The sequence below is a fragment of the Diabrotica undecimpunctata genome, chromosome 2 (genome assembly GCF_040954645.1).
Source record: "Diabrotica undecimpunctata isolate CICGRU chromosome 2, icDiaUnde3, whole genome shotgun sequence".
Classification (NCBI taxonomy): domain Eukaryota; kingdom Metazoa; phylum Arthropoda; class Insecta; order Coleoptera; family Chrysomelidae; genus Diabrotica; species Diabrotica undecimpunctata.
The window spans coordinates 115,356,756-115,383,668 of NC_092804.1; the positions used below are offsets into that span (position 1 = coordinate 115,356,756).

The 26,913-nt window shown below is 31.0% G+C and overlaps 1 protein-coding gene across 3 annotated transcripts in view; it reads left to right on the top strand.

Annotated features, from left to right (window-relative positions):
* The window catches only part of Nedd4 (E3 ubiquitin-protein ligase Nedd4), a 144,687-nt gene that overhangs the window by 52,502 nt on the left and 65,272 nt on the right, over positions 1–26,913 (top strand). For all 3 annotated transcript variants that reach the window (XM_072523307.1, XM_072523309.1, XM_072523308.1), the window contains exon 6: positions 374–530. In XM_072523307.1, coding sequence (XP_072379408.1) covers positions 374–530 — 157 coding nt within the window. The remainder of the gene's footprint in view (positions 1–373; positions 531–26,913) is intronic.

Sequence of the window (26,913 nt, forward strand, 5' to 3'; positions counted from 1 at the left end):
TAAAGACAAATAAATCTTGACACACTTGTCAACTACGTGTATTGTTCATTACAGTAGCTTGACGCGGATTGGGGTCAATTGTTCTTTGTTCCATGATAACCTTAATCAGCCACGTCTCCCCACTATCCAGAATTGTTATTATGTCATTCCTATTTTGCCAACAGCATTTTGTTCTCACTGTTCCTCTTTTTTACTTCAATTGAGGTTACTTATGTGTAAGAAATTGTAAACAAAAAAGTAAATAAGTCACCTGAAGGCACTGTCATTTTGATCAATTTTACCTAAGGCTATTCACGTTTCCAAAGTAATTTTTTTTTGTTATTTACATTATTTTTTGCTGCATGGCTACTTTTTTAACGACTATGTAATAAAGTGATTTCAGTGCCCGTTCAAGGGTGAGAGGTCATCTGGAACTATACCATGCGTTTTTGTTTGATTCAAATCTACCTCCAATAGCTGCTCCGGAAGAACCAAGCGATGAACGAGATTGGGAGATCGTCCACGAAGGAAGAGAGGAAGAAGCAGCGCAGGTGAGTGATCTGTAATGTTATAGTTTGTAATAAATTAGGCTTTTAGTACAAAAATTATATATTGCAAAATTTTCATTAACACGATGATAGATCGAAGGTGACCTAATATTTTTACAATTTAGATAGGTTATGTTTTTCAAATCTGACGGGTGACTTATTTGGCCTCGGGCTTATTGTCAGTAGCCATGCTTTTAGTTGAAAAAAATCTGAGGATGGTGTTTGTGCCCTCAGGATATCAAATTCTGATTATTTTGTATGTTTTTGTATTATTTTTTTGTTGTATTATGACTTTGTGCATTATGTGTTTATGTATTATATGTTTATATATTGTGTGTTGTATGTATATTATGTATAATCGTTATTCACCAACTCGTTGAAGGATCGAAGGTGACCTGATATTTTTACAATTTGATCAACTGGTTCAGTAGAAATGGCGCCTATACTTGCAAACATAAAAAATATATGTGTTCGTTTAACTCAGCAAGCGATTCCAGAATTTGGAATGTTTTTTCAAAAAGGTTTCTAATATGTACAAGATGTTTCAAAAAAAAGGTAACACGCTTTTGTAACGCTAGGCATTTTCAAGGTAAAGGGCGTTAAAGAAAGAATATTACACATTCTTTACGATTTTGCCGAACCTACTGGCAACATTGTAGCGAAATTTTATACGAATATGTTTTGGAAGCTGATACATTCTATGAATTTATTTTTATATCTGACTCATAGAGGGCGCTAGTTACAAGGTATTATTCAACATAACTTTTTGAAGGGTAGAATTATTGATCAAAATTCCAAGTGAACTTAAACATCATACTGTTTTACACCAAGAAGGTACTCTTGGTAAAACTCGATACTGTGTACCGTTTTCGAAATATTTTGATTTGAAAATTATGAAGTAATAACCGATGCTGGTATAAAGTAATGATAAAGTTATCAATTAAAAAAAAATCATCAAAAAAAATTAACATAAAGACTAAGGTAATTAAAGTTAATTAAAGTTAAAGACTATTAAAATAAAGTTGTTTACATAGTTGAGATCTATCAATCTATCAATCTTATATTAAAAATAGAGAATTTGATAGATCTCAAATATGTAAACACGCATGGGATAATGAACATAGGATTCAATGAAATGATTCAAATATAGTCCTAAAAGAAACTGATGGTAAAAAGAGAAAAATCAAAGAAGCGGCTCTAATTATGCTAAATGAGACCAATTGTGTTGCAAATTCCTCGGCAGAATGTAGTAGGATCTGCTTACCCATATTGAAAGAGGAAGTTATTAAAAGGAAAATACCAGTATTAGTAAGTCAGTAAAATAAAGAGCATACATCATTTATGTTTTTTAAATAACAAACATATAAAATCAGAATTTAGTGTTTATTGAAGGTAAACTAAATGCACGATCAAATACTTACCATGTGGGGATAGTATTATGAGGTTTTTTCCTGGTTTTTCCCTCATAATTTACTATGGAATCACTAACAGGAGAATTTTACTGTCATCATGACATGTATTTGTCTTTTTAAAGACGAATTACATGCTATGATTTTTTCTGATGGATATTCTCAAGTTAAAGTTGATTTCATGTAATCGAATGAACTATCTTATAAATAAAATCGTCCCAGGAGCGCAACTCAACAATATTGGCAATATCATTTTAAAGTCGTCTACTTTAAAATAATGTATAATGTATGTCTGAATTGTCAACATAAATGAGTCAGATAAAATTAAATTATTAGAAGAATTTTTTCACTAAGTAACAAAAAAACAAAATTTGTTTAATTTACTAATGTTTGTATTTTGAGAACGATTTCCGAAGTGGAAATTGAAACGTCAATAAACGTACTTTAACCTTTAATTGTGGCTTATTCACATTTAAATAGTAATTACTTTAAAATGCCACAAGAAAATAGCTTCAGAACAATATTAAGAAAATAGAATAAAATAAATTAGAATAAAATGAAATAAAGTAGAATAAGATAAAATAAAGTAAAATAGAATAAAATGGAATCAAATAGAGTAAAATAAAATAAATCAAAATAAAATAAGCTTATGAAATAAAGTAGAATAAAATAAAATAATATAAAATAAACTAACATAAAATAGAGTAAAATAAAATGGAATAAAATATAATAAAATCAACATAAAATAAAATTGTATACAATGTAATTGAACTGTTTGGTCTGTGTTTTATTTTATTGTAATTTATTATTAAGACATAGATTGTTTTATGTAGCTTGACATATATTTCAAAGAAAATGTATGACGCACCATTAATATCTTATAGTAAATAAATGGTATTCATTTCCTTCGTGATTTTATGAAAAAAAAAAAAACAATAGTTACAAGAAGAACAACAGTTCAACACTCAAGCATTTGATGAAATAGTTCGTAAAAATTTTCCACAATTGAATTAACAACAAAGGATTGCCTAGGATACTTTGATAGAAACTGTGAACATTGGATCTGGTGGAATTTACTTCCTTGGTGCTCCGGAAGGGACAGGAAAAATATTACTAATTTTATTGTTATTGGCAAAGGTCATATTGCAGTATCCCTAGCGTTGGCTTCATCTGGAATATCTGCAACTTTATTAGAAGACGGGCGACTGCACATTTTGCCTTGAAATTACCATTAAACATACAAATCAATGAAAGACCAGATTGCAACATCGCCAAAAATAGGCACTGAACACAACTTTCAAAGATATTCGTGACAATCAAAAACATTTTTGTTGGAGCCATGATTCTATTAGACTTTTCTTTATTTAATAATTATTCCCCTGCTAACTGCTGCGGATAAACTAAACGCGTGCTTAACATCATCCAATTTGTGACGGCACGTAAAGACGATAGAATTGACTACTAACATGCGAATGTTTTTGCAAAAAGATCAAAATGCATTGTGTTGTCGAAGCTGCTGTTAGATATTTGAAATGGTAAAGTCGCTATTGACTCCTCTACCGGGTTGATTTGATTACCCAGAGATTTCTATTACTGACTGAAAACCACAATGCTTAACAAATTAGAAGCATTCTAATTGTGGTGCTATCGACGGATCCTAAAAATATCATGGATTTCGTACACTTCCAATGAAGATGTTTTTAAAATGATGGATTCAGAACTCTTGCTCACAAACATCATGAAGAGAAGAAAAACAGAATACTTCGGCCATATAATTAGGGACCCAAATACCATTTACTTGGCCTTATAATACAAGGCTAAGTGGAGGGAAAGAGATATATTGCTCGAAAGAAACTGCCATGGCTGCTTAATATTAGACAATGGTGTGGTACCACAGTAGAAGAATTATTTCGCGCAGCAGCCGATAGAGAACGGTTTCAGGAAATTGTAAACATGATGATGGCCAACGTCTGAATACTGACACGGCACCTAAAGTAGAAGAAGTTGAATGGTTGAGAGAGTTAGGAAAAAAATATTTTCTATAAATATATTCTAATTTAAAAATAATAGTTAAAAGAACCCACCCCAACAAATACCCACCACATGGAACGAGGCAATAACACTGTTACTATTTAAGAACGGCGATAGAAAAGATCTAAAAAACTATAGGCCCATAACGCTACTGAATGTAATGTACAAACTGTTAACTAAACTACTAACAAACAGATTAGCAACTAAGTTAGATAATTACCATTAAAGAGAGCAAGCCGGTTTTAGAAAAGGATTCAGTACAAGCGACCATCTGCTTACGATAAAAATATTAATTGAAAAGGTAGAACATTGGGTAGTAAAGAAGTCTTTACAAGATGGGAGATTAGACTATAGATATACAGTTTTAATTTCCAATATATATGATCAAGCAATATAGTCGAACAAACGGAGCCCATTAAGATACGGCGAGGAGTCAGACAGGGTGACACTATATCACCCAAACTATTCAATCAAGCTTTGGAAGAAGTTATGAGGAAATTACAATGGGAAAAACGGGGTATTAACATAAATGGCCAATACTTGAATCACTTGAGATATGCAGACGACGTTGTATTAATAACAGATAAAAGTGAAGAATTACAAAATATGAAGGATGAATTAAATAGCGAATCAACAAAAATAGCTCTACAAATGAATTATAATAAAACGAAAATTATGACCAACCAACCAGAAGAATTAATAATTACAATTGCACAAACAACTATAGAACAAGTAAAAGAATATGTATATTTGGGACAACTAGTTAAATAAAATAAAGAAAATCAGACCGGAGAAATAAAGAGAAGGATACGGTTGGCTTGGGTATTATTACGATAAATATGAGTCATATTAAAAATCTGTAAACATTTTGTTATTCTCACTTTTGTTCTAGTATTTTCTCCGACCCGTTAGAAACCGGTCTGGCGTTCCCTTTCATTCGAGAGAATTCACAGGTCAACATCTGTGGGCTTCGAAGGGATTCCCGAACAACGGCTTTGATATATATATATATATATATATATATATATATATATATATATATATATATATATATATATATATATATATATATATATATATTTCAAATTATTTTTTCGACCGTACTGTTTTAAATATTGATTTAGAGTATCAGCAATCGGTCAGGAAATAAAACTCTATTTGTTCAGTCTCAATATTTCGTCACGATTTTGTGACTTCTTCAGGAGAAAACTGTAAATTTATTAGAATAATTAATGATTATATGTAAACAAAATGAATATTTTAATACTTACAACTATAAGAATGAAAATTTAAATTTTTCTGGCATATCTAAATAAATGACATATTTTTGTTTAATTTTATTAAGGAGTTATGGTAACCGCAATATGTTATAGAGTGAATTCCCGTTGTACAATTTTCAGCGAGTAGGTTAAAATAAACAATTACTATGACAGTATTATTCATTTTATAAAGTGGAAAGATGGAATTAATAAAATTGAGAAAGAATCAGGAACACGATAAATTGATCTATAAAATGTAATTGATGGTATGTAGTCAGTTACTGCAATACTGATATTTAGGAATGTAATAAAATTATAGGTACAGTTACTAGAGAATTACTATAATAAGTATGTGTTTAAAGGTTAAGATCTATCATATTATATATTGTTTAGTATGTTGCAGTAGATATTACTTAAATGATTGGTGTCTGTCTTATAATTGATAGATTCAGGAGTTTTATTAATGTGTACCATTTCAAGGAAAAGCCGATTTTTATAATTATCAACTTGTTCCAAGATTTTTACATTATTAAAGTCAAAGTTATGTCCTGTCTTCAAGTGGTGGTCCACTAAGGCACAAGAGTTTTTTTGTATGTTACAGTCACTTTTGTGTTGAGTGACACGTTTTTTAAGCCACTGTTGACTTTGACCAATATAACAACTTTGACATTGACTGCAATTTATTCTATAAATTATATTACTTATTAATGAATTTGGAGTTTTAACTTTTATTTTTGTGAATAACCTTGAATTTAGAAGTGGATTGTATTTAATTAATTTAATGTTCGGAAATGTTTTGAAAAGTGGGACAATTTGGTCTGTTAAATTTTTTATGAAAGGTATTTTTTTATATGAAACTGGTTGTGGATTATTTATTAAAGCTCTATTGTAAAAGTTAGTGTTATAAATAAGTTTTTTTAATATATGTTTTGGGTAGCCATTGTTTAAAAACATTTCAAAAAGTTTCTTTAAATTGACATCTAGGAAACTCTGATCACAGATTGTCGTTACACGATTTTTCATAGATACAATTGTGTTAAATTTTTGACTTCTAGGATGATTAGAATAATAATTTATAAATCTGCCGGATGCAGTATCTTTTTGATACCAATCTAATATGATTTTGTTATCATTAGTTCTTATGACTTTGGTATCTAGAAAAGGTATACTATTTTCATTTTCATATTCGACAGTGAATTGAATATTTTGATGGAGTGAATTAAAGATCGTTTGTACTGTCTGAATATGGTTGAATGGTACACTGCATATTATATCATCAACAAATTTATAAATAAATGCTAGTGAAAACGGCAATTTTGAGATTCCAAGGTCTAATAAATGGTCTAGGATAATTGTTGCTAAAATAGGACTAATAGGACTGCCCATTGGTGTTCCAAATATTTGTTTATAGAATTTATCACAAAAACAAAAATATGTGCTGTCAAATAAGAATGTTAATAATGACAGGAAATCTTTCTTAGATAATGACGTGAATTGTTCTATTTTAGACCATTTTTCTTGTATGATTTCAATGATTAACTTTATTGGGATGTTAGTAAACAATGACACTACATCTAATGATATTAAAACATAGTTATCTGGTAGCTGAATTCCATTTACAGCATTGACAAAAGAAAATGTATCTTTTGTATTGAAACTTGGCTCATTTTCAAATGTCTGTGTAAGTATATTTCCCAAGAATTTGGATAGGTTGTAAGTTGTGGAGTTTATAGTACTTACAATTGGACGTAGTGGTATATTTGCTTTATGTATTTTTGGTAGGCCATATAATTTGGGTATGTCAGAATTGTAAATTTTTAGTTCTTTAGCTTGTTGTTCTGTAAGCTTATTTTCGTTCTTTAAAGTTTTTATTAATTTATTATATGTAGTTTGGATGGAGGTAGTCGGATCATTGTTAATTTGGGTGTATGTTATATTATCTTGTAAAAGAGTATCTATTTTTTGAATATAGTCTAATTTGTCCATTGCGACTGTACATCCTCCTTTGTCTGCTGGTAGAATGTATAAGTCAGGATGATCCTTGAGAAATTTTTTTGTTTTATAAAATGTTGTTTTAAGATGAGAGAATTTTACGGTATTAGGATTTTAAATAAAATTCGTTGTTATATTGGTTACTTTTGCTCTTAGTAAATCTTTAGATGTGCTGGGTATATCTTCGATGATGTTCTCGATGTCAGCTAAAAAATGTTGTATATTTAAAAGTTTATTAGTGTTAAAAGTACATTTAATAAAAAATAGGACTAATAGAACACCAATGGGCAGTCCTATTAGTCCTATTTTAGCAACAATTATCCTAGACCATTTATTAGACCTTGGAATCTCAAAATTGCCGTTTTCACTAGCATTTATTTATAAATTTGTTGATGATATAATATGCAGTGTACCATTCAACCATATTCAGACAGTACAAACGATCTTTAATTCACTCCATCAAAATATTCAATTCACTGTCGAATATGAAAATGAAAATAGTATACCTTTTCTAGATACCAAAGTCATAAGAACTAATGATAACAAAATCATATTAGATTGGTATCAAAAAGATACTGCATCCGGCAGATTTATAAATTATTATTCTAATCATCCTAGAAGTCAAAAATTTAACACAATTGTATCTATGAAAAATCGTGTAACGACAATCTGTGATCAGAGTTTCCTAGATGTCAATTTAAAGAAACTTTTTGAAATGTTTTTAAACAATGGCTACCCAAAACATATATTAAAAAAACTTATTTATAACACTAACTTTTACAATAGAGCTTTAATAAATAATCCACAACCAGTTTCATATAAAAAAATACCTTTCATAAAAAATTTAACAGACCAAATTGTCCCACTTTTCAAAACATTTCCGAACATTAAATTAATTAAATACAATCCACTTCTAAATTCAAGGTTATTCACAAAAATAAAAGTTAAAACTCCAAATTCATTAATGAGTAATATAATTTATAGAATAAATTGCAGTCAATGTCAAAGTTGTTATATTGGTCAAAGTCAACAGTGGCTTAAAAAACGTGTCACTCAACACAAAAGTGACTGTAACATACAAAAAAACTCTTGTGCCTTAGTGGACCACCACTTGAAGACAGGACATAACTTTGACTTTAATAATGTAAAAATCTTGGAACAAGTTGATAATTATAAAAATCGGCTTTTCCTTGAAATGGTACACATTAATAAAACTCCTGAATCTATCAATTATAAGACAGACACCAATCATTTAAGTAATATCTACTGCAACATACTAAACAATATATAATATGATAGATCTTAACCTTTAAACACATACTTATTATAGTAATTCTCTAGTAACTGTACCTATAATTTTATTACATTCCTAAATATCAGTATTGCAGTAACTGACTACATACCATCAATTACATTTTATAGATCAATTTATCGTGTTCCTGATTCTTTCTCAATTTTATTAATTCCATCTTTCCACTTTATAAAATGAATAATACTGTCATAGTAATTGTTTATTTTAACCTACTCGCTGAAAATTGTACAACGGGAATTCACTCTATAACATATTGCGGTTACCATAACTCCTTAATAAAATTAAACAAAAATATGTCATTTATTTAGATATGCCAGAAAAATTTAAATTTTCATTCTTATAGTTGTAAGTATTAAAATATTCATTTTGTTTACATATAATCATTAATTATTCTAATAAATTTACAGTTTTCTCCTGAAGAAGTCACAAAATCGTGACGAAATATTGAGACTGAACAAATAGAGTTTTATTTCCTGACCGATTGCTGATACTCTAAATCAATATTTAAAACAGTACGGTCGAAAAAATAATTTGAAACATAAAAAACGATGGGCTTTTATCAGAATATTCGTAACACCTATGGAATCCACACTGTAAAGTTAATGAAGAAATGGTCAACATCAAACCAGCAGCTTGCAAAATGTACCAACAGAAGAATATTTTTATTACGATGCAGAAAAAGAAACATATCACCCAGACATATTCAAGACAGCAAAAAGAACATTGAAAATCTTCTAACTACCAATACAAACCGATTTTTAAACAACAAAATTGAAAACTTTATATTAACATTAAATCGCAAAACTTTATCTTTGGAGATTAAGGTAACATGCAATAAAATTTCATATTTAAATCGTACCATAACCAACATAAAAATTAAACTAAAAAATCTTATTCCCATTGCAATTTTCAGTGAATACTCTAATCGATTAAAATCCAGTTTTGAATCAACTTTTAAAAAAACTAAACAACGAAACATTGACAAATTTAATGCGTTAATAAACAATTTAGACACGAATACACTATTCCTAAACAACTCAAAATGGTTTAAAAATATTTCGACAGTTGACATACCACTAGATATCTCAGACTTGTTATCACTCGGTCCAAAATTTGGTGTCTCATGTAATAACAATGATATAAATATACAACATTTTTTAGCTGACATCGAGAACATCATCGAAGATATACCCAGCACATCTAAAGATTTACTAAGAGCAAAAGTAACCAATATAACAACGAATTTTATTCAAAATCCTAATACCGTAAAATTCTCTCATCTTAAAACAACATTTTATAAAACAAAAAAATTTCTCAAGGATCATCCTGACTTATACATTCTACCAGCAGACAAAGGAGGATGTACAGTCGCAATGGACAAATTAGACTATATTCAAAAAATAGATACTCTTTTACAAGATAATATAACATACACCCAAATTAACAATGATCCGACTACCTCCATCCAAACTACATATAATAAATTAATAAAAACTTTAAAGAACGAAAATAAGCTTACAGAACAACAAGCTAAAGAACTAAAAATTTACAATTCTGACATACCCAAATTATATGGCCTACCAAAAATACATAAAGCAAATATACCACTACGTCCAATTGTAAGTACTATAAACTCCACAACTTACAACCTATCCAAATTCTTGGGAAATATACTTACACAGACATTTGAAAATGAGCCAAGTTTCAATACAAAATATACATTTTGTTTTGTCAATGCTGTAAATGGAATTCAGCTACCAGATAACTATGTTTTAATATCATTAGATGTAGTGTCATTGTTTACTAACATCCCAATAAAGTTAATCATTGAAATCATACAAGAAAAATGGTCTAAAATAGAACAATTCACGTCATTATCTAAGAAAGATTTCCTGTCATTATTAACATTCTTATTTGACAGCACATATTTTTGTTTTTGTGATAAATTCTATAAACAAATATTTGGAACACCAATGGGCAGTCCTATTAGTCCTATTTTAGCAACAATTATCCTAGACCATTTATTAGACCTTGGAATTTCAAAATTGCCGTTTTCACTAGCATTTATTTATAAATTTGTTGATGATATAATATGCAGTGTACCATTCAACCATATTCAGACAGTACAAACGATCTTTAATTCACTCCATCAAAATATTCAATTCACTGTCGAATATGAAAATGAAAATAGTATACCTTTTCTAGATACCAAAGTCATAAGAACTAATGATAACAAAATCATATTAGATTGGTATCAAAAAGATACTGCATCCGGCAGATTTATAAATTATTATTCTAATCATCCTAGAAGTCAAAAATTTAACACAATTGTATCTATGAAAAATCGTGTAACGACAATCTGTGATCAGAGTTTCCTAGATGTCAATTTAAAGAAACTTTTTGAAATGTTTTTAAACAATGGCTACCCAAAACATATATTAAAAAAACTTATTTATAACACTAACTTTTACAATAGAGCTTTAATAAATAATCCACAACCAGTTTCATATAAAAAAATACCTTTCATAAAAAATTTAACAGACCAAATTGTCCCACTTTTCAAAACATTTCCGAACATTAAATTAATTAAATACAATCCACTTCTAAATTCAAGGTTATTCACAAAAATAAAAGTTAAAACTCCAAATTCATTAATGAGTAATATAATTTATAGAATAAATTGCAGTCAATGTCAAAGTTGTTATATTGGTCAAAGTCAACAGTGGCTTAAAAAACGTGTCACTCAACACAAAAGTGACTGTAACATACAAAAAAACTCTTGTGCCTTAGTGGACCACCACTTGAAGACAGGACATAACTTTGACTTTAATAATGTAAAAATCTTGGAACAAGTTGATAATTATAAAAATCGGCTTTTCCTTGAAATGGTACACATTAATAAAACTCCTGAATCTATCAATTATAAGACAGACACCAATCATTTAAGTAATATCTACTGCAACATACTAAACAATATATAATATGATAGATCTTAACCTTTAAACACATACTTATTATAGTAATTCTCTAGTAACTGTACCTATAATTTTATTACATTCCTAAATATCAGTATTGCAGTAACTGACTACATACCATCAATTACATTTTATAGATCAATTTATCGTGTTCCTGATTCTTTCTCAATTTTATTAATTCCATCTTTCCACTTTATAAAATGAATAATACTGTCATAGTAATTGTTTATTTTAACCTACTCGCTGAAAATTGTACAACGGGAATTCACTCTATAACATATTGCGGTTACCATAACTCCTTAATAAAATTAAACAAAAATATGTCATTTATTTAGATATGCCAGAAAAATTTAAATTTTCATTCTTATAGTTGTAAGTATTAAAATATTCATTTTGTTTACATATAATCATTAATTATTCTAATAAATTTACAGTTTTCTCCTGAAGAAGTCACAAAATCGTGACGAAATATTGAGACTGAACAAATAGAGTTTTATTTCCTGACCGATTGCTGATACTCTAAATCAATATATATATATATATATATATATATATATAGCGGAACTTTCATTGTGTGAGGCAGTCTGAAAATATAATCGGGTCGAGTTTCGAATTGTAACGCGGAAATAAATATTGTAAATAAATAATATAAATTAAAGTAGTTGAGATAAGTGTAAGAATATTGTATATATATAAATTAACTAAAGACTTTAATAAACTAAGTGTTAGAATATTTTATAATAAATAAAGTTAATAAATTAGACTAATAAACTCAGTTCAGTATCCTTCGGAAAATTTTCCTATATACTAAAAAATAGAAAATACCCCCAATATTTAAAAACAAGAGTCTTCAATCAATGTATACTTCTTGTTACCACCTACGGTTCTCAAACTTGGATGTTTACAAAGGAAAACATGGAAAAAATAGCAAAGAGCCATGGAAAGGCAAATGCTGAACATCAGGCTATCAGACAAGAAAAGAAATACGTGGATCCGCAACAAAACAAAAGTGACCGATGTATTAACGCAGATAGCAAAACTTAAGTGGAAGTTCGCTGGACATACCATAAGACAGAAAGACGACAGATGGAATAAAATGATTATACACTGGAGACCATATAGTTACAAATGAAAAAGAGGAAGGCCACAAATGAGATGGTCAGATGACTTGAAGAAACACGCAGGCCCGAAGTGGATACAAACTGCCTACAATAGAGAGACGTGGAAGAAGGAAGATGAGGCCTATGTCCAAAATTGGACAGCAAGGGTATACATAGAATTAAGGAATATTAATGTAAGTTACCTAAACGTAACAATACTGTTACGTGTGACAGTAATTTCGTCATTCCATTCCACCATTTTAAAATATCATTAAATGTTTTTACACAATTTAACGGTGAAAATAATTTAGGTTTCTGGGTACACGCTAACTTGTACGCAAATCGAAAAGGTAGATACACACGAACGAAACGTCATCAAGCCAGTGACGTCATTATTTAGCGTGCGCTGTGACTGTATTTTTGGACACACCAATTTGTACCGCGTGTATGCTGTGCTAAGTACCATAGACGTACTGTTCTTTGCAAGATATTTCGGATTTAATCATCTAGGCACGATACACACACACAACGGTATGCTCAATATAGAACCGTAATTCGGTTCGACGCGCATTACGTCACGTACGAGAAACTCTGCGGGATTTGTCATTTAAATCCATTAGTAAATGTGTTGTTCAAATCTTTGTTTACGACTTTCTAGTATTATTATAAAATAAATATTACATTTTTAATATATTTAATTGTGTTATTGTGATAGTGTTGTGGTGGAGATAATTACAATGCCAAGTTGGGCAGTAGATTTATGGGGCAAATTTCATTGTTGTTTCCATTACAAGTGACATGGGATCAAAAAATATTTCATTGTGGAATCAACTTAAAGTTGGACATAACAAAAATTGCTACTTTGTTTGTCCATCTAATGACATGTTAAAAGTTTTTGTTTTTGCTGATGTGCCCCATCTAATTAAACTTGGAAGGAATCATCTAATAGACCAAAGATTCTTCATTGATAACAAAAAGACAAATATTGATTACTTGGAAACTCTTCTTAATATATTGACATCTGCGTTAACATATGACCATAAATTAACCCAGGAACATTTGAATATTAAAGAATCCATGCGTCAACATGTACGCCTAGCAGTGCAAGTTTTATCTTTTTTTATCTTTTAACTCCGTAGCAAAAGCCACGAACCACTGTGGGGAGAAGGGTCGTACGCCGAAAGATAGCTTTTGGAAAGAAGCCTCCAATATGGTCCAACTGTTCAACTATTGGTTTGATTTATTTAATTCGCGATCTAAATTTGACCACAATTTCACTGGAAGGAATTCTTTTTGTACAGGTAATCAAAGTCAAAAAAATCTACAGAATGAAATGATGATAATCATTCAAACAATGAGAGTACGCAGTCACAAAGAATTGATTCCTTTTTAAAAAGGAAGTTTGCTGTCAAGTCAATCATTATCAGAAATGTTTGATTATCTCAAAACAAAATATACTAAGTTACATAAATATTACTAAGTTCCAGGCTAAATGACCTCGAAAATTTTTTTCGTATATTCGAGGGATGGGAGGCAGTAATGATCACCCTTCGCCTCTGAACTTCAAATACCGACTTCGATGGTATATTTTGGGAAAACATTCGGCAGCCATATTTACAGAGAACCGAGCTACCATAAAATCTAACGAGGCTTGTTTGTTGAACATATTCGAGGATTCTCAAAGTTTGAGTGATAAATCAAATGTAGAGACATCTTAATAGTTCTACTTCCCTTGCCTTAATCACAAATATTTGTCTATCAAACGGACACTAAACGCACCAAAAAATCGGAAAATTAGCGTGTACCAAAAATACAGTCACAGCGCACGTTAAATAATGACGTCAGTGCCTTGAGGTTTCGTTCGCGTGTATCTAACTTTTCGATTTGCGTACAAGTTAGCGTGTACCCAGACATCGTTTATTTTTTTATGCGTAGATTTTCTCTAACCTTGCAGCGTCGTTGTTCTTTTGTACAAATTTTTCTCTCAAACCTCTCAAATTTGGACAAATCTCGTGTTTTATTTAAGGGGTTATATAGGTCTTCTAGGAAAAAAAATTATTCCATATGAAAGTATAATACTTCAAGGCTATCCACACCAGATTTGAAATAAATTCGAGCAGTATTACCGAAGTTATAGAGATTTGAATACCGCGCGGTCAGCTTAAAAACTTTAAACGCGTTCATCTCGAAACTTTGTTTTCCTGGACAAGGAAAACTGCATAAAAAATCTACAATTTTCAATATTTTTAGTTGAAATTTATTTACAATTTATTCAAATGCTACATTTTTCTATGTGTACATTTTAAATAAAATAGATTTTTGGTTTTTAAAATACATTTTTTTAAAAATGTTGTTCTTTTTTCTCCAGACTTATGTAACTCCTTAATTGGACATAATAGCAGTGACAGTAAAACATGAATAAAGTAAAGAGATTCTGACTGTTTTCTTATGGCAGGTTTAAATTAAATATTATTTTATAAAATAATGTTCAGCCATATTTATTTCCTTCAATAAACCATCTTTTTCAATGACTAGTTTTCTATATCCCTGTATTTTTTTTAAGTTGTTTAACTTTTATTAAATAAACACTTTTCGCCTTTTTGACATGCGCTCCTATTCTTACCAACTTATTTAATTAATAATAATTAATGTTTTTTTTATAATTGTACTGAAAAATTGTTTATATCACAAATTAAATAATGTGGACGACACATTACATCTTAATTTCGTAACAGCTGGCCCACTGAACCGTCCAGAATTAAAAATAAATGTGAATAAGATTCATCAGCGTAAAGATAGTTTAGTTTTAGTATCTCGGAGAATATTGAAGAATGTAGGTATTTAAATGTATACATTCATTCGCGCCGCCTACCTACCTCGTAAATTTTCATTCGCTTTACTGCAGAGCGTCTATACTACAATAGCTTCAAAATGTTTTTAGTTTGTAGATAATGACTAATTTAGTGAACTGTTTTTAATATGGAACGATTAAGAAAATTTAGTTCAGTAAGTATAACTATGTCTTATAACGCGCTTGATAAGCTATAAATTCACATATTATTTTTTTTCAAATTCGGTATAGGATGCCTGAAAACAAATTGAGATAAACAAAACGTTTTGACTAATTATCTTAAAAATGTTAAAGATTTCTTTTTAATTCTTAGAATGATAGAAACAAACGAACAACTTTTCATTCATATTTTAATATTTTACTTTCACTATTTTTATGTCAAAATATGACAGTTTAAACTAAATCACAAAATAATACCGCTTTATTATATACAGTGCGTTTCATCTATAATCCAAATTCGATAGAATTGTCAGGGTATCGCTTTAAAATTAAAGACTCTGAAGGAGTCCAAAACGAGAGACGAGTGTAGTTCAATGGTGGCGTGTACATTCGAAAGGAACACTATACATTCGACTTCTTTAAACGTACTGATATTGGAATAATGATGTTATGTGCATATTTATATTTTTAAAATAAAATTCGTATTCAAATATAAATACCAACTGCTTTACAGAATATTATAATAATAATAGACCCGGCAGCCTAATGTAAACCTTAATTTTGAGAAACAAATTTGCCATAATAATAATAATAAAGCTATTAGCTATATATAGCTAATAAAAGCTATATATTATTACAATATTATAACCTCGTAGGATCTCACAGGTATTTTCCGAATGGCAAAACAGCAACAAAAACAAATTCGCTAAACTATATTAGTTATTATTTAAAATAAATCTGTTTATGCTGGTTCACTTCGAGATCTTAATTCACCATCACTATAATATACTGTCTTCTCCTGGAATAATAATAATGGGCTCGATAAGAACATCAACACGCGTGTCTACGTCCCACATTCCCAGTTCTTCTTTCTGTGCATGTTTAATGCATGACTGCCAGTTGGAAGGGGTTATATTTTGTGTTACAATAAAACACTGAAAATTTTGTTTTCAAAACTTCCACAAAATTTATTAGAATATTTTATCACTACAGCTGTTTCGGCTGATTGCCTTTCTCAAGTGATCTATTTTTGGATGTGTTTACAATTTATAGTCTTTACGATATAGGTTGAGGAGGGGAGAACTGTTTGTCTCAAGTTGGTCATTCAGAAGTATGTCTGTATTTTTAATTTGTTAATTTCCATAGATTCTAATAAAGATAGCTTAATGCCTTTATTTTTGATGTGAAGAATTTGAAATTCGTCATTAAAAGAATGATTATAATCTAGAAGGTGAAGTGTGTATGTAGAATCTATTTTCCAATTATTGAAAACCCTTTTATGTACAGCATGTGTATAAACTGGCAGCCTATCATAGCATGCTACATAGATTAATAGAAATTCCAATGTCAAAATACAACTTTGAGACAGAATTAATTATCATTAAGCAAACAGCAGCAAACAATGGGTACAACGAACAAACAATTAATAAAATTTTAAATCAAAAACTACACAAGAAAGCTGTGAAATTAGTAGTACCACTATCAGAGAAAAAACCCAGTCTTCTCGATTACATATACAAGCAAAATAACAACAAAAATAGCCAAATACATAAAAAAGAAAGGAATAACACCAGCTTTTAGAACAAACAACAACTTATGCAGATATATTAATAACAAGAGCCAAAATAAAGAGCACTTACACAATGGTATATACAAACTTAAATGCGGCGACTGCCCAAAAACTTACATCGGTCAAACTGATAGAACCTTTAACAAACGTATAGCAGAACATAAAAGGGCTTTCAATAATAGGAAAACAGATTCTACATACGCACTTCATCTTCTGTCGAAGCCCTGAAGAAAATGAAAAATAATCGAACCCCGGGTGAAGATGGAATAGTATCAGAAGCACTAAAAATTGGAGGGGATGTATTACTTGAAAAAATTAAGCAACTTTTCAATATCTGCCTTCACAGCGCCAATATTCCAACAGACTGGAACAACGCTACTATGATTCTATTACACAAAGCAGGAGACAAAGCAAATTTAGAGAATTACAGACCGATTAGCCTCCTCAGCCAAATATAATATATATATATATATATATATATATATATATATATATATATATATATATATATATATATATATATATATATATAGTTGTTTACGCGAATACTAGTTAAGAGAATGGAAAGAAAATTAGAGACTTATCAACCAAGGGAACAGGCAGGATTCCGAAAAAGTTACGAAACAAATGACCATCTAAGTATAAAAACCCTAATAGAGAAAGCAGTGGAATACAATAAACCTCTAGTTCTAATATTTATCGATTTTCACAAAGCCTTTAACACAGTTGAGCTAAGCAAAATATTACAGGCGCTTAAAGAATGCAGGCTAGATTATAGATATACTAAATTATTATACAAAATATACCTGCAGGCAACAACCACTGTCAGCTTACATACTAACAGTAATCGCATAAAAATAGAACGGGGGGTTAGACAAGGAGACCCAATGTCACCAAAACTTTTTAATACGGTGCTAGAACATTCTTTTAAGAATTTGGATTGGATGACAAAGGGAATAAAAATAGATGGAGAATATCTAAACAACTCACGTTTCGCCGATGATATACTTATAATAGCTGAAGATCTAGGTATGGCAAGAGAGATGGTACAGGAACTCGTTGTGGCTACAGAAAGTGTAGGTTTAAATATAAATATCTCGAAAACAAAAATCATGACCAATTTGGTATCCAACCAGAACATCAGTATTGGTGGGAAAGAAATAAAACTCGTAGATAGATATAAATACCTGGGACATGAAATTATGATTGGCAGGGATAACCAGACTCATGAACTGAAGAGAAGAATCGGCCTTGGGTGGGCAGCATTTGGAAAACTGAGAGAAACTTTTAAAAGTGAGCTGCCCACATGCCTAAAGAGAAAGGTATTTGATCAGTGCGTCCTCCCAGTCTTGACGTACGGAGCAGAAACACTTACCTTAACAAAAGCAGCAGCTACCAAACTAAGAGTCACGCAGAGAAGAATGGAGCGGTCCATGTTAGGAATAACTCTGCGAGACAGAATAACCAACGAAGACATCAGAAGAACCGGAGTGACTGACATCATCGAGAAGATAGCCAGACTAAAATGGAGATGGGCAGGACACATAGCCAGAATGACAGATGGCAATGGACAAAGAGGTTATTGGAATGGAGGCCAAGAGAAGCGTCGGTCGACCACCTACAAGATGGACTGACGATTTAAGAAGACTCAATAAAAACTGGATGAGAGCGGCGCAAGATAGACGGGGTTGGAAACATGAGGAAGAGGCCTATGTTCAGCAGTGGACTCTTGAGGCTGGATGATGATGATGATGACTTCACCTTCTAGATCATAATCATTCTTTTAATGACGAATTTCAAATTCTTCACATCCAAAATAAAGCTATCTTTATTAGAATCTATGGAAATTAACAAATTAAAAACACAGACATAATTCTGAATGACCAACTTGAGACAAACAGTTCTCTCCTCCTCAACTTATTTCGTGAAGACTATAAATTGTAAGCACATCCAGAAATAGATCACTTGAGAAAGGCACTCGGCCGAAATAGCTGTAGTGATAAAATATAATAATAAATTTTGTGGAAGTTTTGAAAATAAAGTTTTCAGTGTTTTATTGTTATATAAAATGAATTTCCATCAAGTAACTGCCGAATCCATCACTTCTATTTTGTATGGTTTGTTCTAATAATAATTTGACATCTTTTAATTGGAAGGTTATGTTCTTTCGCGCTAGGATTCAATTCACAATGATACGGTAGAGTTCTTAATACGGTGATGCAATGCTCACATGCCATTTCCTTTACTGCAAATCTGATGTATGAAGTCTTATTTTTGCGCACTTCATCAAGTAATTGAACTTTTATCATGATTCATCAAAATCTATATTTTTGCTTCTTAGCCAATCTACTATATCTGCCTTTCGAGATGCAGAAGTCGGTATTTTTTCCATACGACGGCTGTGATAAGGTTCATTGTCCATTATAATTACCGATCCAGGTTCTACAAGAGTCAGTATAAAGGAAAGCCACTTACAAGGGGGTTTAAACACATTTAAAATCCCTTGTAAGAAACCTGAATCACTTCCCATGTGCGTAATAATGAGGCGTCTTCATTTGCCCGAAGGTGCTTTTAAGCCGGTTGAAAGTCCCTGTCGTGAACTTTTAATATTTAAGTCTTGCCATACTTTGAATTTCGTATAACCCTCATTCAACCACGTTTCGTCCATATAAATATTTTTTTTTCCAAGACGATTTTTTATATTCTCTCCGCCATATCACTAGTTCATCTCTCACAATTAACAAACTTTTCCGACTTCTCTTTACATACCGAAAATCCACTTCACGTAATGTTCTTTGTAATACCCGCATCGATATTTTATTTAAAGTATCTGCGTCTGCATTAAATTTTCGTTGAATAGCCTTTAACGTGGGCATTTCGTTCCCAAAATAAAATCCATAAACTTTTCTTCGGATTATACTTTTCGTAATATCGTCCAATACAATTTTTGTACGTCTTTTATGAATAGGTTTTTGAAATGGTTTATGACCTTGAATTATTCGGAAAACCGTAAGAGCCGATACTTTCGTTAAATCACCACACAATGTCGCGACGTCCTCTATAAACATATCTTGATTTCTTTTACGCATTCCCTCATAAACCGATTAAATCATTTTTTTTGGTTCACAGATAACCACCTCCTTTTATCCAGTTTATCAATAGATGTACTGCACGTTCTTTTTGATGCCATCTTATCCGACTGTGCGCTCATGAAATACTTCTGACCACTTGATTTTATTATGTATTTCCACTATTTGTGGCATTTGTGTATTTATAATGACAAATGAGATGTCGATGAGAGCTTATAATTCAAAGATAGTATTTCAGGTGATAAATTTGATCTCGGACTTTCGGTTCCAGAGTTGCAACCGGAAGTACTGTTTTAAAGTCACCGAAATAGTACAAGCGAAATATTATACGACGCGCCTTAGCAAGACGAGAACAAATATATACTTCTGGTTTTTATATCACTTCCGGTTAAAAAGTTATGGACGGAAGTTTGGCAAAAATGACTCAAAATTAGTGAAATAAAGTAAAGTGAAGCGTACAGCTTTGGCACTGAAATAGTTATTCATTTTTATATAATCTACGCCACTAGCGGAATGCTTATTTTAATACAATTTCTCAATTCCTCTATAGTTTCCGTAAATTAATACTAGTTTTTCGTGACGATAAAGTGGTTAACTTTTGATATATTTAAAATAAACCTAACTATTTTGCTTTGATTATGTATCAAACTGATAGAAGTCGTACTTGTGGATGTTTTTAAGCTTTTGCCACCATTTCCATTGAGGATAGAAGGTTTATTTATTTATTTGTTTTCGTTTATTAACAAAAAATTAAATATATTATTTTCTCTACTGTGTTCATTTCTTGTTCAATATAATATAAGTACAATAAGTCCTACGATAAAATACGATAATAACAGTGCACGATTTTCTGACTGCGATGATCGGCGGACTCGGTTTCACTTAATCTGTACCTTTTAGATAGTTGTTGTTTATCTGTGAAATGGGAAAAGGGAAGGGAAGAGAATATACAGTATTAAAAGATGAAACAGATAACAAACACAGAAATAAGGAGTTATTCACAATCATATAAAAGTACTAGAAGGAATTATTTTACTCAAAAGTGAATAAACCAAAGTAAATCAAAATAATTAACCTAGGCTCAAAAGTCACGGAAAGAGAAATTACACTTGCTTTGAGAGAAACGAATCGAGGTAAAGGCCAGGATAGGACGGGAAGAAAAGAAACAAAATAAGAGGTAGTTAGCCTAGAAAAGAATAATTATAATTATTATATACTCCAAATTAAATAAAGAATAAAAAAATTCGACATAGTATAACGTATACATTTCAAATTAAACAAAGAATGAAAATTCGACCTAGTTAACGTGTATGACACAAGTTCGATATCAGGTCAGCTCCGAATGTTTAAAAATTACGATATGTGAAGACCTTCGTTGTAAAATAATACAACGAAGCGACACACCAGCGATAAGAATTGAGCTGAGCTAGCAGTAGCATGATCCATTTTAACACGTGGAGCAGGTGGCACAATCAGCGAAGGTACGCGTTGCGGGGCATAAAAAACGAAGAAAATTGGTCAACGAGGCAGTAGCGTTCGGGCGACCGAGCCAGGAAGTAGAGTTCGGGCGACCGGACCAGGGGGTAGTGTTCGGGCGACCGGGCCTGGCAGTCAGTGCTAGGCGACCTAGGAGGTGTTAATGGGTCAGCCGTCCTGGCGTGAATCAACTCAGTTAGCGCGGCATCGTATCCGACGGGAAGGTAGAGAGTATAGTACCGAATTTTCGTCTCTGTTAGAATCGCGATAACGTACAGTGCTCCCAGAGTTCATTCTGACTGTTCCTGAGTTCCAGTTCGGAATACAAGGCGTATTCTTTACCTAGGGCCTAAATACGCTAAGGTAACGAAACATAAATACTAACCAATGGGAAAAAACAAATAATAGTAGGTTGTCCGCCTTTTATACATCTTTGGTAAAATCTCTTCTCGTCTCCCTTCGCAAAATTTGATAAAACAATAATTAGCTATCTTGTATATCTTGTATTAGTTGTAGATTTACGATTTATTAATATATAGTAAGTTTGAAAATTGGCTTTGTTCTTTCCCGGCCGTTTCAGGTAGAAACTAGAAGAGAACACACTTTTTGCTTTGTACATCTCTCCGGCTTCTAACGTAAGCCAATAACCTCTAACTCTTTACAGGGCCTGCATCTGAACGTCCTTCATCCCCTTATCCAAATTTTCTTACCCTCTTGTAAATCCGCGAGGGTGGAATCACGACCAGTTCGGACTAGTGGATTAGTAAGCCTTTCCTCCGCTCGCAGAGTTAAGTCTCCCTTAATATTATAGACGTGGATGTTAAAATATTAACAGCGTTCATTACAGTGGCGACAGCGGTCTTTACCGGCCGTATTACAGTGTTAAATAGTGCAAAAATAGATGCTATTTTAAAATGGCTTGAATTCATGCATATTCCAAAACAATTTGGCGATTTCGTTTGTAGAGAATAAAAATGGTCGAGAAAGAGCGGAATGAAATAAAAAAATTACTTTCACATGATGTGACATTAATATTGGTTAATGTGTTAATAGATATGTCGCAGCATCTCAATGATGAAATTATTCTCGGCTGTTATATTTTAAAAAGATAAGCATCTTTTTCCAATCTCTACATTCAAACGAAGTTTATAATAAATACCTAATATAGTCGCCCAATCTCGCTCGCACGCCTCACATAATCTAACCCAACCAAATCTAACCTAGGCATCCGATCTCGGTCATTGTTCGCTATATGAATATATACGATAACCAAATCGTACTAAACCTCACCTAGTCCATAAAAGACACATCTTGTAAATGTCCTAACAATTAAATGTTAGTTAAAAATAATTTAGTTTGTCAATATTCTTTTCATGAGAAACAATATTTTGTATACCTATGGCAGCCTTAATAGAGTATCTGCTACAGATCGTTGTGACAAATAATACTTCTTTTAAATGGAAGATACAGAAAAATTAATATTTACCGCCAAATAATATGTTATGTACATTAACCAATAGCTGAAGTAGAGTCCGTTGATATATCTTTCAGGTTGGTAGAGCTTGTGTCCACATATTATACCTGGTGATGGTTATGGTAGATGGGGACAGGGCCCATATACTATACATATATACTACTACGATTCTCTTTTATGGATCAGTAAAAAATTGCAGTATTATCTGCAAAATTGTCCAAGTTGGTATCGAGTGTTGTAATGCTACGAGTATACATGGTGGTGGGCTGTTAGTTTATTTATTGTTTTTATCATCAAGGTGAACCTTCCAAAATTTGATAATTTTAACTATAAATAATACTTTTTTGTAATAGCAATGTACCTGTACAGTATAAAACGGTCTACAAATAAAGTTATAAAATTCCTTAGTTTGAAGTGAAATATTAGATAATATTTATTCAACAAATAATTTAGTTTGTCAATAATTAACTTGTCTTTTTCTTTTAGTAAGTGTACATTTACTAAACAAATTCAATATTTATTTTTTGATAATTCAAAAAATTAATTATATATTTACTTATTAACAGGATTAAATAATTATTGTGAATAATATATATCTTAAGAAAAATGATTTTTTTGTATAATTTTGAATGTAACTTTTATCTGATACAAAAATAATGTATTGTCTTTTATAAAAATACTACATCGATATAAAACAATGAGGCAATTGAAATTTAGTTATTTTAAAAAATATATGCCTGTATTTTTTTTTCACAAAAAGCGTGAAGCTTCTTTATTCTAAAAATAATTTTTGAACAATTTATGATTAAACTTCAAAAACAAAAGAGAATTAAATAAAAACTAAACTGATGAACCTACAAGGACAATCTCCAACGGTTCGTACTCAGCGGCCCCCGAAAACTACCCGTTTAATTTGCTTGTTCTCATCAGAAATCATAGAATGTATAATTAGTACATTTATTTGTGCTTATCTATAGCAGACGTAACCACAAGATGCCGTACAGTGTAGCTGATTCTTGTTCACAAGTAGCAGTTATGGTCATACAAACCTGAATTCTTCGACGCAGCGATTATTACCGACATAAAAATTTCAAAAAAATGAGTTTTTTTAATAGTAAAAATTGAGCACAAAATTGTATTGAAATAAATTTTATTTACACGTTCAGTTTTGTTACATATTTAAGTTTATAAAATAAAAATTGATATGTTACATTTCATTCCCATTCCATTCACCGCACCTGCCGAAGCAAGAAACGTTTATTTACATAGGCGGTGCTGGCGGGAGCGCTTTTGTTGCCTTTTGTGATTATATTTTTTGCGGTTGAAGTTTGTGGTTATAATCCTAGTGTTATTGGAGTTTGTCGTTTTATAGTAAATTTTTAATTATATTCTGTGATTATTAAAATATAATCGACGAACAACCGAGTTGTTCCAAGAGAAGAGAGCAAAATGTTAACGTCAGAAGAGAAGGTAGTGATACGGTATGAAGGAATTAAATTGCATCATGCAGAAAAATGGCATCAAATATTAGCCAAGCGGTCGATATTTGTAGCAGTTTAACAAAAGTATCCATTAGCTGTATTTATCATGTGCCTAAAAATACATCAGAAAATAAAAAGCAAGTAAAACGTAAAACTATAGGTAGAAAAAACATTGTTTTGGATGACGAGACAAGACATTTTATTTTCGGAGTAAAATTCCAACACTGAAAAAATTTTTCAAGAGCATCAAAAACAATTACTTTTTACCCAAGATATCTCGTAGAGTATTAATCAGAACTATGCGCGAAAAGAATTTTCGATATGTAAAAACAGAAAAAGTGTGTTATTACAAAAAAAAAAGAAATTATTTTGTGGAGAAGAAAATATTTTAAAGAAATACGCACACTTCGCAGCATTGAACGGAAAATATATTTGGATGAAACCTGGATTAACGAAGGTCATACAGTTGGAAAAGATTGGCAAGATTTAAATGTCAAAGGTAAACGCGAAGCATTTATAGAAGGCTGCTTTACTGGATTAAAAGCTCCATCAGGAAAGGGACGACGTTTAATCATTATCCATATAGGAAGTGATACAGGGTTCCTTGATGATGGTTTGCTTCAATATGAGTCAAGAAAAACATGAGATTATCATGAAGAAATGACTTCCGAAGTATTTGAGCACTGGTTTAAGAGAATCTTAACAAAATTATAACCTGGTCAGGTCACGTCAATAGACGTTTTAGCGTAACTTCCGCGACAGCCGGGTAGCATCAATAAGCTTTCTGCAACTTTATTTGATTTTTTATAGCTTTTTGTAACAATAAAATACTGAAAACTTTGTTTTCGAAACTTCCACAAAATTTATTATAAAATCTTATCACTACAGCTGTTTCGGCAGAGTACCTTTCTACAGTGATCTATTTTTGGTATGCATTTACACATTATAGTCTTTAACCAAATAAGTTGAGGAGGGGAGAACTGTTTGTCTCAAGTTGGTTAAATACTAATATAAAGTGGTTTCGTTAAAGACTATAAAGTGTAAATGCATATCAAAAATAGATCACTTGAGAAAGGCACTCTGCCGAAATAGCTGTAGTGATAAGATTTTATAATAAATTTTGTGGAAGTTTCGAAAACAAAGTTTTCAGTGTTTTATTGTTACATAAAATGAATTTCCTTCAAGTAACGGTCGAATCCATCAATTATAGCTTTTTGTTTATGGCATTCTGTATTTTTAGGGGAATGTAGGGAATAAGCCACAAAATATATTTAAATGTTTAATTTACTGACGTTTCGATCTCTATAAAGAGACCGTTTTCAAATATATAAAGGATATTATATTTATTTTTTATATCTTTTTGCTTGTGGAATTCTGTATTTTTAGGGAGAATTTTGAAAATAAGCCACAATATATCTATTTACATGGTTAATTTACTGACGTTTCGATCTCTATTCCAGAGACCGCTTTTAAAGTTAGAAAAAACAAAGAAAATAAATAATATAAGATTATATAAATATATAATAATAAACAAATAAAATAAATGTAACTATCGTGTATATCTTTGAAAACAATCTTTGAATGTAGAGACCGAATCGTCAGTAAAAACTTATAAATAAATTTATATTGAGGCCTATTTCGAACAAATAATATATATTTGAAAAATATAATATAATTAGCGTTGAAATTAAATTGAGTGTACGCCACTGAGGCAATAATTAATGTTGAAGGAGGGCACGCAAAGGTGCACAATTAAAGTCGTGGTCATTGTTCTTTAATTACATAGACATTTTTCATTGTTCATAATTTTATGTGACACTTTCAGGTATTTTTACCGTGCTGTGTATATATATATATATATATATATATATATATATATATATATATATATATATATATATATATATATATGTAATATATTCAATGGTTGAATAGCAGAGGTTTTATCGGTTTTATCGTGACCGATAAAAACTCTGCTATTCAACCATTGAATATATTACAAATTTAATCAACGGTCGTATTTTTTGCTATATATATATATATATATATATATATAAATGTGCTTGTGTGTGTGTGGCTGTCTATATGAGGTACATGGGGATGTTCTTAACCCCGACACGGCGCGTTCCAGTGGTTGATATATAAATAAGACGGGTTTGAATAACATATAACCAAATAAACACCCGTCGATCAACTGAGAACCTGGCA